Source organism: Lepidochelys kempii, chromosome 8 (genome assembly GCF_965140285.1).
Source record: "Lepidochelys kempii isolate rLepKem1 chromosome 8, rLepKem1.hap1, whole genome shotgun sequence".
NCBI lineage: Eukaryota > Metazoa > Chordata > Testudines > Cheloniidae > Lepidochelys > Lepidochelys kempii.
The window spans coordinates 86,388,783-86,402,922 of record NC_136387.1 but is presented as its reverse complement, the minus strand read 5'-3'; the positions used below and the strand labels follow the sequence as shown (position 1 = coordinate 86,402,922).

The 14,140-nt window shown below is 39.2% G+C and overlaps 1 protein-coding gene across 1 annotated transcript in view; it reads right to left on the bottom strand.

Moving 5' to 3' along the window:
• Nucleotides 1-14,140, bottom strand: part of NEGR1 (neuronal growth regulator 1) — a 604,691-nt gene that overhangs the window by 114,546 nt on the left and 476,005 nt on the right. Inside the window, exon 6 of the mRNA XM_073357343.1 lies at nucleotides 5,389-5,540. Coding sequence (XP_073213444.1) covers nucleotides 5,389-5,540 — 152 coding nt within the window. The remainder of the gene's footprint in view (nucleotides 1-5,388; nucleotides 5,541-14,140) is intronic.

Genomic DNA, 14,140 nt, shown 5'->3' with positions numbered 1-14,140 from the left:
AGTATCAGTGCACCCTTCATCCGCTCAATCCTCTGAGGGAAGTCAGCTGCTGGCATTAAGGCTGTGAGGTTTTCTTTTGATGAATGAGATCTCAGCTTTTTCTTCTTAAGTGCCACCAAAACATTAATGGGTGGGAGGAATACTGGTATAGGCAGTAAAATTAATATCCTGCATTACAGGCTCACTGAACATTCTTCTGTTGGAAATACCCAAACATTTCCATACTCTTTCTCCCATTACTAATTAAAAACAGAAAAAATATACCTGACTATATTAACCATAAAATACATGACTCCCTTATTTGTAAAATCAACCAACCAACCATTTTATAATCTGTATATATTATGTCACACATACAGGTATCTCACCTGACATTTCCAGTCAGTGAACTGCAGAGCATAATACTGTATGAGATACATGTTTTAGCAGTAAATATTGTGACTACTTGTTTTATCTGGAACAGCAAAGTAAGTATTTGTGTAAAACCTGTGTTAGTGGCTAGAGTTAAAGTTAGACCCAAAGGGCAGTTTCACAAATTCGTTTTCAGGAAAATGCTTTCTGCTTTTATTTAAAACTGTTAATTTAGAGGAAGATTCTGCATATTTAATCAAGGTCTATTCTTTTCTCCACCAACTCCCTGCCTTGTTCCTCTGTAAATGGAACCTTTTATTCTGGGTACATATCATAACAATACTTGTTCCCTTGAGAAAATGGGTTTAATGAATCATAAAATCCGTGCTTCAATCAGAAAAACCTGCATTCTTCCTCTTTTTAATGCTGCAAACTGTGGAAAATCTGCTTAAATAGCGCAAAATATTTGATGAATAGGACCCATAGATGGCAGGATGGGACCTGCGCACACACTAAAATGGTGCCTTGGGAGGATCATCCAGTTCATATACTCGTACAAAGAAAACGCAGGAATACATCTGGAAAAGAACATATCTGGAATATACCAAGGATTTAGCCATGAATAATTAGCAAACTGCCATTCATTATTAATTTATGGGAACCACTGGGTCTCTGTTTCTTCCTGCAAAGTTCACTTTATTGCTGATCGATTTTTCATAGCTAGATCTTACACTTTCAGAACCCATCATGTTCTTCAATTAGTGATGTGGCAAAGCTCAAAATATCCACAGAAGCTGGAATGTCTGGAAGAGCCCCCAAAAATTTAGATTCACATCAGATCTGTTCTGATTTATTTCCCAGCTTCCCATAGAAATGATCCTGACCAGTTTCTTCTGCTCACAACAGTATCTGGGTTACCTTTCCCCCACTTTGAAAAACAACTGCCTCAGGCAAGTTTCCCCTCTACTCCTCCCACCCAGCTGGCATTACTATTCCATAGTTATGTCACTCCCTTAACCCAGGCAACCACTTGTGGCCTGGTCACTCTCCCCCCAAACCAGCTGCCTAGGCCACATGAAGAGATTATGGACCTTGTAATTCAGCTGTCCCCATACCCACTTCCTGCCTCTCTGCTGGCTTAAGCCTGAATGTACACATCACTGATACTCATCCTCCCCTTGCTAGTAATCCTATGTTAAGTATTCTTGTATTTCTTAATAGCCTTAATTTGAACCCTTTTAAAGAATACTCTGCTGTCGAGATACTACTACAAGAGAATACAGCAAAGGTCTGACCACCCCTCCCCTAAGAAAGGAGTACTGGTTCTTGATAACTGAGATGTCGTGTATCTACTATATATGAACCTGCAGATGAAGAAAATGCAGGCTTTCTACTGCTATATTTAAAAAAGATCCTTTTAAAGATGCATACATAGAAGCATCCAATTAGCAATTGCTCAGAGACATTGGGCAATTTGCCAATACCTAATAGCAGAGGTGTGTAGTCTTTTGCACTCAATATTTGCTGCTTTTGTAATACAGAAGGGCTTTGTGACAGAATCCTGATAAAATCATTTGTCTTCGTACACTGATTGTGGTTCTGCAGAAGAACTCAGAAGTACACCCAACAGCGGCTCTGCAATCGCAGTAATTATTGGCAGCTTTTCTAATGACACTATTCTAACCACTCAATGGCTCATTTTGTAACATACACTCTTCATTTTTATTAATATACATTTAAATAAGACATCAAAGACTAATTTGTAAAATATTTTAGGCAATGTTGCCACCAGATTATGTTTATCCCTGCAACGGATACGTTTCATCATCAAATAACTCTTTATTGTTAACTGAAAAAAACCCTCCACAACAATGGTTTGTAGATTATGGTGTTACACATTGCTATATCTTTGACTTTCACCAAACTAAACCGTATCTTTTAGAGAGAAAATGCTCTCTGTCATATCAGCATAGAACCAAATACTTAATAGAATCACTACTCAAGGAGTTTTGCATGAGAATCTCTCTTCCTGTTTCCTGAGACTATGCAAATCATGTCACAGGAACAATCTCAAAAATTCTGAATTCCTTATTCTCGTGCAGTTCATTAACTCCTGACAAGCCATAACTTGATTTGCGCAATGCTAATATAAAACAATAAAATATTATAAAGTACCCCATCCTGTATTACTTGCACACTCAAAACTCTCAGTGACGTTCACAGTGCTACTATGACTATCATATTCTACAACATTGAATGCAGGATCAGACCCCTGTTCCATTATTTTCTGTCATTATGTTCCACTTTAGATCTGCCATTATCTTTTATGATGCAAAATTTCTATTAACAACAATACTAATACTTTGCATTTTATATATCCCTTTCAATCCTTACATCTCTGAGTGCTTCACAAAGATGCTCAGCCAGTATCTACTATCATCATAATAGAGCCAGGATAGTATTTTCCAGCTCTCAGCTCTGTTCTGTTGCTGCTGGCACACAGACTTTGGCCAACCTCTGAGCTGCCTCCCAAACCAGCTGTTACTTCAAGTGAACTGGTTTTAAAGCATAGGAAGGGTGCATACCACCCTGCATCTCCAAGAACAGGCTCCCACACATGATGTGATACAGCTCTCTTTCCTCATCACGCCTCCACCCATCTGAATTGGCTTCTGCAGCACCTGAACTTGCTCCTGCACATAAACTGGGGAGTGAAGGAAACTATACGCTACTGTTTCATTCCCTGAACTGACTCTGGCTTCTCCCTGAACTAGAGTTTATCAAGGGGGCAGAATTTCTTTACAGATACAAATTTCATAAAAACTTTTAACACATTTTTATTTGCCTGTTTTCACTTTTCTGACTTTCACCTGCCCAAATTCTGACCCCGCACAAATTTTGAATACATCCAAACAGTATGGAATGCACTATGGACCTGATCTTTGCCGGATTCTTCTTTTGTTTGTGCTGCTCCAGCAGTGCTAATCAGGTGGAAAGATGGTTTAACAGCTGGAGATTCCTTGATGTGGTGGACATCCCCATGTGGCACAGAGCTGTTGCTGTTGACTTTACAACACCCTCTTCCCACCAACCCAGGCTTAAGGAACATAGCCAGAGTGCGTCTGTGCACTAGTAATCCTTGGCCCGCAGGACAACCCTTTTGCTAGTAACAGCCAATGCAACTTAGAATAACTCAAAGGCTAAATTTCACCAGAAAGTGAGCTGGGTGTGTAAAGGTGGCCTCTAGTGATCTTTGCTACTCACTTGTGCTGAGCAGAGATTAAACACGTTAGGATTCAGCCATATGTCTTTAATAGACACAATGACAACAGCTATACAGGTAAATGAGCTTTCCCCCTAAATTCAGGTATGTTCGTTTCAATAAAAGTATGCCACATTTTATCCAATTTGTTTGGAAATTTAGGGAAAGCTCTACTACTTACATTTACTCTAAACTCTCATGTGGAATGTTGTTTTGGGAGGATGGGGTCTTGTATTGTATTGTGCTATGTCTTGTATTTTAGGTTAAAAACATTTGTAACCATTTTCTCATTTGGGTAATGACATCTCAAACATTAAATACATTTTCCTCGTTGAAGCAATATAAATAGGCTTCCTACTACTCTATGATGATTCAGACTCTTTTCGTCTGCTTTAAATAATACAAGTAAGATATCAGGACTTAAATTCTCAAGGGATTATTTCCTGGAGTCCCTGTGCCGCCCGCACCCCCATTCAGGGCTCCAGGCTTCAGCTGTCGGCTGGGAGGTCTTGTGGCTTTAGACCTGGGAAGTTGCCTAGTCTTGGGGCTTTAGCCCTGGGGTCAGGGAGCTGGGGCTTCTACCCAGCAGGAGGCACTGGGGATCCCACGGGTTTGGAAATATTTACCAGAGCTCTGCTCTGGATGGCTCCAGCTGAATATAAGCCCTGGAAGAGATAGGAAATAACTGGACTATTAAGAAACTTCAAGGTTATAAGTTAGGAGTCTCAGAATTTAAGCATTTATTTCCACTGAACCACTGGACTCACGGTTTCTTTAAAAATAAAAAATGTACCAAATTTTGCAAATAGTTCACATTTCCTGAATTCCTTTTTCACCATTAAATCTGTTATATTAAAATACTGTAAATTAACACACATAATTCACCTGATAGACAATACATATCTCCAGATATCACTATCACAGATGTCACGATTATCAGATCAACTACAGAAGTACTGCAACCATAGATAAATACCTTAACTCTAAAAGTAGAAGATAATTGAAATAGGATATTTGAGACTCATTCTATGCAAAAGAAATTGGGTGTTAACCACCAAGCTACTCTGCTTTGTCCATCACAACCACTCTTGGCTTTTCAGAAAGATTCAATCTTAAATTCAGACAGGTTTTCTGAGGGATTTATGAGAATTGGTCTGTAGATTGGGAAAAATGTGTCAGAATAAAATCTGTAGGGTAGAGTTATGAGAGAGTTAACCTCCATGAGCGTAATCCCTGGTTTGTGCATGTTCAGGTATTACTTCCTCGAACAGACTGGAAGGTTTTCTTGTTTTGTTTACAGTAAAATCTTAGGCATGCATTATTCAGTCATGCTAATTTCATGCTTGCAATAAGACCTTGGATTTTTGTATCTCCAGTATGTAAAGTTTTGAATCTTTCTTGGACATCTCAAGGAGAGAGCATCAGAAAACAACAGATTCTAGTTACAACTCCATCAGAATAGTGAAAAAGAGACAGAAACCAAACTCAGTATCATGTGTAGTAGCAATCCCCCACCACCAAAGATGTGGTACTTTTGGATTCACTTAAAGCTTCTCTCCATCCCCCAAATAAGGATCTTTCTAAAGCTCAATGTATTATTTTCAGGAAGTGAGTAGTTAGATTTGTGTATTTGCAGTTATTAGGGAATGTATGCTCTGGTATTCACACTCCCTGTGAAAAAAACCCCAAACAATCATGCTGAATTCTTATGCTTTTCCATCTACAACTGTAGAAAAACAATTATGAACATTTTGCCATACATTCATGTTACTTACGGTTGAGAGGCAGGCTGGCATTGGTCACCCCCAGCTTGTTGGCAGCGACACATGTGTAGTTGCCGAAATGCTCCTCTGTTACATTGGTTACAGTGAGAAGTGATCTTGTACTATAATTTTTAATAGTAATTCCATGTTTACCATTGATCAGTCTAGAAGGCAAAAGGAAAATCTTCTGTAAACCACATGCCTCAATCACTCATATTTGCATTTTCTTTATTTGCTTATGATGCCTGACTGCAACCACAGTAGCTAACAGTAGGGAATTATCCAGTGGTATAAAGCTACCACAATGGCAGAGGGGCTGGGGAGCACTGGCAAAGCAATAACTGGATAGTATTACGTTGGTACTATTTCCTGCCAATTTATTCTATAGTCTAAGGACAATAATTCAATGTAATGTTCACTTTCATCTAACTATCACTACCCTATATCACTGAGCATATAGCATTACAATAGTAAGATAGAAAGCCCAGATTTTAAATCGTGGCACCTTAATAGGAAGGTGAAATCCTGTACTTGGATATTCAAATTGGCACATAACTGTGTAAAACATATAGCTGAGTGTCCAAGTAAAGTAGTGTTGTGATAAGTTTAAGTGCCAAGTCTGAAAATTGAGCCATTAGTGCTAACAAACAAAGTATAAAGCAAAGTCATCCAATTATCATAGTGTGGTCACACTGACATAGATTCATTTCATAGATTCATAGAATATCAGGGCTGGAAGGGACCTCAGGAGGACATCTAGTCCAACCCCCTGCTCAAAGCAGGACCAATCCCCAATTTTTGCCCCAGATCCCTAAATGGCCCCCTCAAGGATTGAACTCACAACCCTGGGTTTAGCTCAAACCACTGAGCTATCCCACCCCCCCATCTACACAGCCTATGGAAACGAGCTTCACAGATCAGGTTGATGGCCTTGGCTTGCAGGGCTCACGTTACCACACTACAATAAGATGCATAGACGTGGCTCAAGTTGGAGATTTGGCTCTGAAGCCTAGGGAGAGGGGTCCTCCAGTCTGAGCAGCAACTTTGAAGTGCTGAGCACTGCTCTACTTTCCTTTGTCCTGCAGCACAAAGAAAACAGAAAGCAGTTTGCATCTTTCCAGGTGAGGATTCGCCTGGTTTGAGGAAGTTTCCAGCTCCTGAGATGAAGGGCAAAATGCCCCCTATAAGGAGCCGATATAAGACCCAGGATATCTGGCACAAAATAAGGCTCAAAATAAGGCGTACTTCTCCCGCATTTTTTTGTTTTGGCTTTGCTGGAGAGTCCCATGTTTCCATCTAGTCCCTGTCATGCAAAAATGGTAAAGAAGCGCAGAAAGGGTTACTTACTCCTAACGCCAACAAGGGACTTTATTAGGAAAAGGAAACAGTATTATTCCTAAAATTACTCTGCTTTACAGGAAAGCTTTTGCATTGAACTTTTTCAAGATTCCCTCACTGGTTGTGTAGTTGTTTCTCTAAACAAAAACCAGGTGTCTAGAGGAGCAACTACTTGGATTTATGGTCATTCCACAACCATGGCTACCACATTGGAGAAAGGGATATTGACCAAGTTAGAAGGGGAACAGTGTGTCCAGGCAAATGAACATCAATTTTTGAGCCCTCTCACTGTGTAGATTCACCAAAGATAAGGGATACCTAATTCATCCTATGTAAAAAGCAGGCACTATAGTGATAAGCATCTTATAAATATCTAAAAGAGATAGCAAATCTGATTTAATATCAAGGTTTTTTAAATGGCTCAGAAAAATCTGGGGAAGAGGGGCAGCCATGGGACTTTACTCAAGCTGAGAGGAAAATCTAAGTCTTTATAATTTGTCATGGTAGGGAAGAATGCATAAGCTGCATCGTACCAAGTCAGACACAAGAGAAATATAGTTAGATTACATGATGAAAATAACCAGCTATGCTTGATTACTCAGAGAATTGCTTATATTTCATATTAAGAGCAGAATTTTGCCTTATATAAACATGTTACTCTTTAATTTTGATATATGGAAGCAGAGAATCATAAATCCAGGAGAGGGATGCAATCTTTTAATATTCTGCCTCAAAATGCAAATGATCATTATTAATAATACATCTGCATATTGATTATTGAATATTTTACTGCATTTCATTAACGCTTCTAGTTTTCATTTAATCACTATACTTTCCTGCATATAAATTAGATATTCATTGCAGTGTGTACTTTATATTCTCAGTGTAAGTCAACACACTAAGAGTTCTGTACTGTTTTTATACGCGTTGGCTGAGTGTATTGGCAAAACCATACACTGAAAAAGAATATATCAAATTTCAGTGGCTACGTACTACCCAGTGGACACTTCAATTTCAGGAACAAACTAAGATAACTTACTGGAAGAAAAAACAGAGGATTGAAAATTTGGTTTTTTGGGTAAGAAGAATAGTAAGAAAATCCATGTTTTCCTCCAGACTTGCGAAAGGCAAAAAAGTGGTGGCCCTTCATTTTAAACGTATATATTACTGTAAATGGCTATTTGCCTTCTGAAATAACTTTCTTTTCCTCCACCACCCACAGAAAAACTGTGAAGCTCATGCTTTGCTGTTCTGGGCTCCTCAAAAACTTATCACTTAGCTGTTGAACAGCGTACCATGTACATAATACCAAACTTACATGCAGCATTGCATCATATATCTAGCACTGAAATTTTGAAAGACATACTAAATAGTACTTTGGTGCTGCAAAGACCATTTTCACTGCTCTAATGATCATCAGCAAAGAAGCTTATAGAAAGCTTTGTGGGAAGGGCCTTTCACTGGGTTTTACATTGCCCATTCCAGAGGTCAGACCTGCCAAATGTAAGTATTAAAGTCTTTTATGCTTTCATATAAACCCAATAGATGACAGTGATCATGGCAGCTACAGCAGAAGGATGTGAAGACAATATTGAACATCCCCCCACCTCACCCCCCCAAAAAACAAAAAAAAGTCAAACAAGAGAAAGTCTTTGGTCCACAAAGTTTGGGTCAGAGGAGAGAAAGATCCTCCAACACACAGCTATGAGGCTCTACCCTTATGAGGTTCCAAGCAGTACAAGTTCTTTTCTATCACACAAAGCCCACCTGCATTACAAGTACTGACTTTGGTGATACGAGCTGCTTTGGCCTCTCTCAAGCTCTCCAGATTTCTGGCCACACTGAATTTTGTGCTTCCCAGGCTTTGCCAGCAGCATATTTTTGTTAGAGCTTTTAGTTTACCTATTAAGACAGTCAAAACTTTCCCTTTATTCTGTTCTCCTTCCTCACAAAATCCCTCTTATTTTGTACTCCCTCATTCTTCATTCCATCTCTCAATATCTCCTCCCTTCCTCATCCTTCCCTCTTATCTGCTTCCACCATGTTCTCTCCCTCATGCCACTAGCCCTTGTAGATGCTGGTCTTTGCCTGCCTCCAACTTCATGCTTCCTAGCTTCACTCTTCATGCTCACAGCCTTTGCAATGCCCCGGCTCTTTCTCTTTGTCCTCCTGGGTTTCTACCACCCCAGCTTTCACTCATCCTCCTTATGCTTCCTCCCACATCAACTCTTCATCCCTCCTCCTACCTCTGCTTCCTCCTACTCCTCCTCATCTCTATTGCTCCATCATCCTTTCTAATGTCTTGCCTCCCATTGTTCTCATCTCCCTCTCCGTGTTTGCTCCAGTTTGGTCCACTGGGTCCCATTTCTGTGTATTCAGTCTCTGCCACCTTCAGCTTCCCTATCGCACCTAGTTTCTATTAGGCTCTTTTCCCAGCTGTTTCTCCAGCTTCTGAGCCCCAGAACTCCCCCGTCCCTGTCATTTCCCCACCCCCCTGAATTTCTGTGACCTCCAACCCATCCCCCAGGCTATTCCCACCTCCAAATTCCTCTCCGTCTATCACAGCTCCCTCAGCTATCACAGCTGCCCTCAATTCCCGTGTCCTCTAAGGGTGGTTTCCCCCTATCTGTACCTCTTAACTCTGTTTACCCTTCGATGCTCCCCTGTGCTTCCAAGTTCCTCTTTCACCTTTCATCCCACTGTACCAGTCCCTTGGATGTGAGGCGGGAACTAGCTGCTCTTGTTATTGGGGAATGGAGGCAGAGTGTGCCCCTTTGGGCCCTGGGAGCCATTTAGGGTGGGTCATGGAATTTCACCAATAATTTCTGTATCAAGCCCATAATTTCTGTATGAGAGAGTGAATTTATTTTAGGATGATACCCAGCTGACTATAAGCCCAGCTCTCCTGTTCCTGGGAAAGGGATGGAGACCTGGGATTCCTACCAGAGTGCTGCCTCTAGGCTCTGTTGGGGTCTACATCATTTGTATCCAGCAAGTAAAGGACCCTGAGGAATATGAAGTTTCATTCCCCTTAAGCTGCAGGAATGGAACATGAGCTTTCTATCTCTATCGCCACAGTTCTCCCACTCAAGAGTCTCCTCCTACTCTACCCTCATCCTCCTTTTCATGTCATTCTCTTCAACGAATAACTCCAATGCTTGTATCTGCTGGTGGTTCATAACTTTCTCAAGCAGCAGCACATGCAACTGACAAGGACAGTTTCACTACTTTTCTCCAGATTTCTGAACAGCAACACTAAAACTGATCCCTTGGCCACTGTTTGAGAAAGCTTTGAGCAGCAATAAAGGCACAGAAGCTGTCTGTCTGCAGACCAGGAAAACAGCACTGTACTGGTTAACATGGTGCAAATTTAGAAGGCTTTCTTTGCAACTATAAGGCTAGAAACATTTATTTTTAAATAAATAATAATAATACTACCTAGCTTTTATATAACACTTTTCATTTTTAAAGGGCTTTACAAGGAAAGGTCTTTATCATTATATCCACTTTAAAGATGGGGAAATTAATGCATAGAGAGGTCAAAGTGACTTGCACAAGGTCATCCAGCAGGCCAGAGGTAGAGCCAGGAACAGAACCCATGTCTCCTGGGTCCAGTCCAGGACTCTACTATATCACAGGGCCTCCCATGGAAATAGAAAAGGAATACTTGTGGCACCTTAGAGACTAACAAATTTATCTGAGCATAAGCTTTCGTGAGCTACAGCTCACTTCATCGGATGCATTCAGTGGAATACATCCGATGAAGTGAGCTGTAGCTCACGAAAGCTTATGCTCAAATAAATTGGTTAGTCTCTAAGGTGCCACAAGTACTCCTTTTCTTTTTGCGAATACAGACTAACACGGCTGCTACTCTGAAACCTCCCATGGAAATGAAAGTTTATATTCTGCTGCCTTTGTTTTTAGGATCCTCACTCCTCAGTGTTGTGTGGTGTTTGCAAGACCTGTTCATTGTCATTTTTGCTTACAACAATGTATCTTAGTCAATAAAATAACTCTAGCCATTTTTACCAAGTCACTTTTCAGAGAGCAACTGCACTTTAAGAGAATGCAGTATCTTTTCTATATTGCACTTGAGGCCTTCCAGTACAATAAGATCTCACTTTTATTCCAGGTATTATACCTAGAAACAGACTACAGAAGATCATGCATCAGTATTAGCCCCAAGGAGTATTTATCTTTAGTCTCAAATTTGAATCAATTAATGTTACTATAAACTATTAGACCATTATAATGATTTTAGTCTTTATTAGGTTATTTGAAATGTATGTTTTGTTTTCTTTATCAATTTTAATGGAATTAATATTTTTAGATTAAAGACCTTTGGGCTGCCTCCCTCATAAAGTTTAACCCTGTACTATAGGCAAAGTGAAAAATATGTCAATGTGGATCGGTAGGATAAAATAAAATCCCACTCCACCTCTCCTGCCAAAAAATCTTTGTCCTGTTCCAGAGCCCAGCTCAAACCAATCCTTATTTTGAGATCTTGAAATATAGTGATAAATCCTCCACAAATCCCTTGAATCTCTATTTTTATGCAATTTTGTCATCTGGGTTTTTAGACAGGGTTTAAAGTACAAATACAGGAAATCTCATGAAAAACTCGTTATCAAATAGAGCTGTGTGAATAGCTGATTTTTCAGTTAGGTGGCCAAAATAAAAAATCAGAAAAATATTTTGATATGGGTCAACCTGAAATGAAAAAAATTTGAATTTTTTTGTAAATTGAAAAAGTAAAATAAATATTGTTTCTGGTGAAATGAAACATTTTGTTCAACCTAAAACACTAAATTTCATTATCAATTTTTTTAACTTACAAAAATTAAATAAAGTTGAAGTAAAATTTGTAAAATTGAAGTAAAAATTCAAAATTGTTCTGAATCTAAATCTAAACATTTCATTTAGAAGATGTTGAGACAAAACATTTTCAACTTTTTTTGTTTTTTCCCCCAACTGAAACAATTAGCAAATTCGCAACAAATTTGCAAAATATTTCAACTGTCCACAATCTGCATTTTTCTTAAAAAAAAAAAAAAGTTTTGTCTGAAAAATTTCATCCAGCTGTATTCTCCAGGCGGTTCCAGCCCAATTAAATTAATTCGTGAGTTGAATGTTACTGCAGAATGTGTTGTCCTGTATATTAAATGGAATCTCATATTTTATGGTATACACATTCATCAGTGCTCTGAGATCTGCAGTGGCTGACTACTGGCTTCCAGGTGGAGTTTAAGGTATTGGTATTGACAGATGAAGCTCTAAATGGTCTAAGACCTGACTAACTGACTTTTCTCCTTGTCCCACATGCTACAGCTGAGATTAATATGGTGCTTGAACTGGAGATCATAGAATATCAGGGTTGGAAGGGACCTCAGGAGGTCATCTAGTCCCACCCCCTGCTCAAAGCAGGGCCAATCTCCAACTAAATCATCCCAGCCAGGGATTTGTCAAGCCTGACCTTAAAAACCACAAAGAAAGGAGATTCCACCACCTCCCCAAGTAACGCATTCCAGTGCTTCACCACCCTCCTACTGAAGAGGAGATCCCTTAGCCTACAGAAGATGGAACTTCCCATGAAATGTTTTGTGTGAAAGTCTTTTTATACTGGGATTTGCTCCTCACCTTGATCCAAACTAGCTTGAATTTGTTGACCTTCAGAGCATGAAGCATCTTTCTGAAAAGACGCGTATAAAGGGTGGATGGGTTGGGGTTTGAGAGGAACTTATTGATAGGGACTTATTGATAATTTGTTTTGCAACTTTTTAATTTTTCCCGACTAGTTGTTTTATGCAGCAGGGGTTTGTGACTGTTCCCCTCCGCCCTTATTTTATGGACTGTATTTTGAATGGATGCCAGGGTGCCTAGTGCCTTGAAAGGCAACTTTTTATTGTGTTTAGATCCAAGTAAATGAAACAGTTTGCAAATTTAGCAGCCAATTACTTCAGATACAGATCTTCTTGGGTCTTTTTCAAACTCAGTCAACACTCAATTTTGTTTTTAAATTCACTCAGCACTAAATTTAGGGTCCAATCCAGTTCTGATCATAGGGAATGGAAGTGTTTCCATTGACTTCAGAAGGAAGTGAATTGGCCCCTAACATTTCCGGCAAGTGACTTCAGCCACGCCTATAAATAATCTGCTCACCGCTCTGCATAATCTTTTCCTGAACTGCCTTTGAAAATTGACATTTCTCAGTTGTCCGTTACGAGTAGAGAATTGGCTTTACCAGCATAGTACTGTATAGATTTTTCATCTTTCAAGATGACACTTGCAGGGGTATTATTGGGAAACACAGCAATATATGAGAAATAAAAGTGACTTTCTTGAAAATGGGAAGGTTCTGCAATGTTCAGAAATACTAGAGTCTTTGCAAATGTTCAGTATCTTCAGGGTGTCTATAAACAACATTTTAACAAAAATACTATTTACCATTAGACTTAACATAAGCATGTACTAAAAATACTTAAGCAATAAGAGACAATAGAGTAGTGCATTTCTGGGTGATTAAAATAAGCCTTAGGTGATATAATAACTGAAGCAAGAGGCAGATGGCAATGACTTTATTGTCCTGAAATGCATTGCCTGTTGTGTCTTACTGCTCTCATGAAACTTGAGTTCATACATAAAAATAAGGGAATCAGTCAGATCCATGAATTTAATGGATATCACTGACATCAAATCAGGAGTCTCCAGTTCAGTCCAGACTCTATGAAGTATGCAAACAGTACTGCAACATTGCTTGTAAAAAAAACAAAATACCTTCTTGTACTTAACGGTAGTTTTTTGGTATAATAAACGGGGAGAGACAAAGTGTGGACCTTTGGGAGCAGGATTTATGGGGTTCCCTCAAAAGAAGATAATCTTCTGCTACTGTTAGTGCTAAGTCTCAGTTGCACCACATTGAAAAAACACTTTGCAACTCATCTGAATATAGTATTCATGACCATTCAGTGAAGTTGTGGAGCAAAGGGAGCAGGTAATACTCCTACAGGGGAACAAATCTAAAGAAGAGCAGCTGGCCAGTCAGAAATGTTCTGACTAATTGTTTTTGATGAAGAATGCCCATTAATATTCTGTGTTAAATCCTAGCATTAATGGAAAGCTAATGTTGAGAAAGCAAGCACTTAACAGTCCGGAAATTCCAAAAGCTAAGGTAAACATTCACTTTATCCCCTTGGGCATATGCCTTAAACAGACACTGACCACTTAAATTTGCCCCAATATTTAAATTTTGTAAAAATAAACTTTTATATAAACTTAAGAGCTGTAAAACAGTTTTCACATTAAAAATATCTCAATGAAAGCAGTTGTTTTTAAATAAATAAAGATGTCCTGGAGGAGAGGGATACTCAAACTAGGTAGCATTAAGAATCTAAAAATGAAACTGACTAAAAACAAATATGAAAAACAC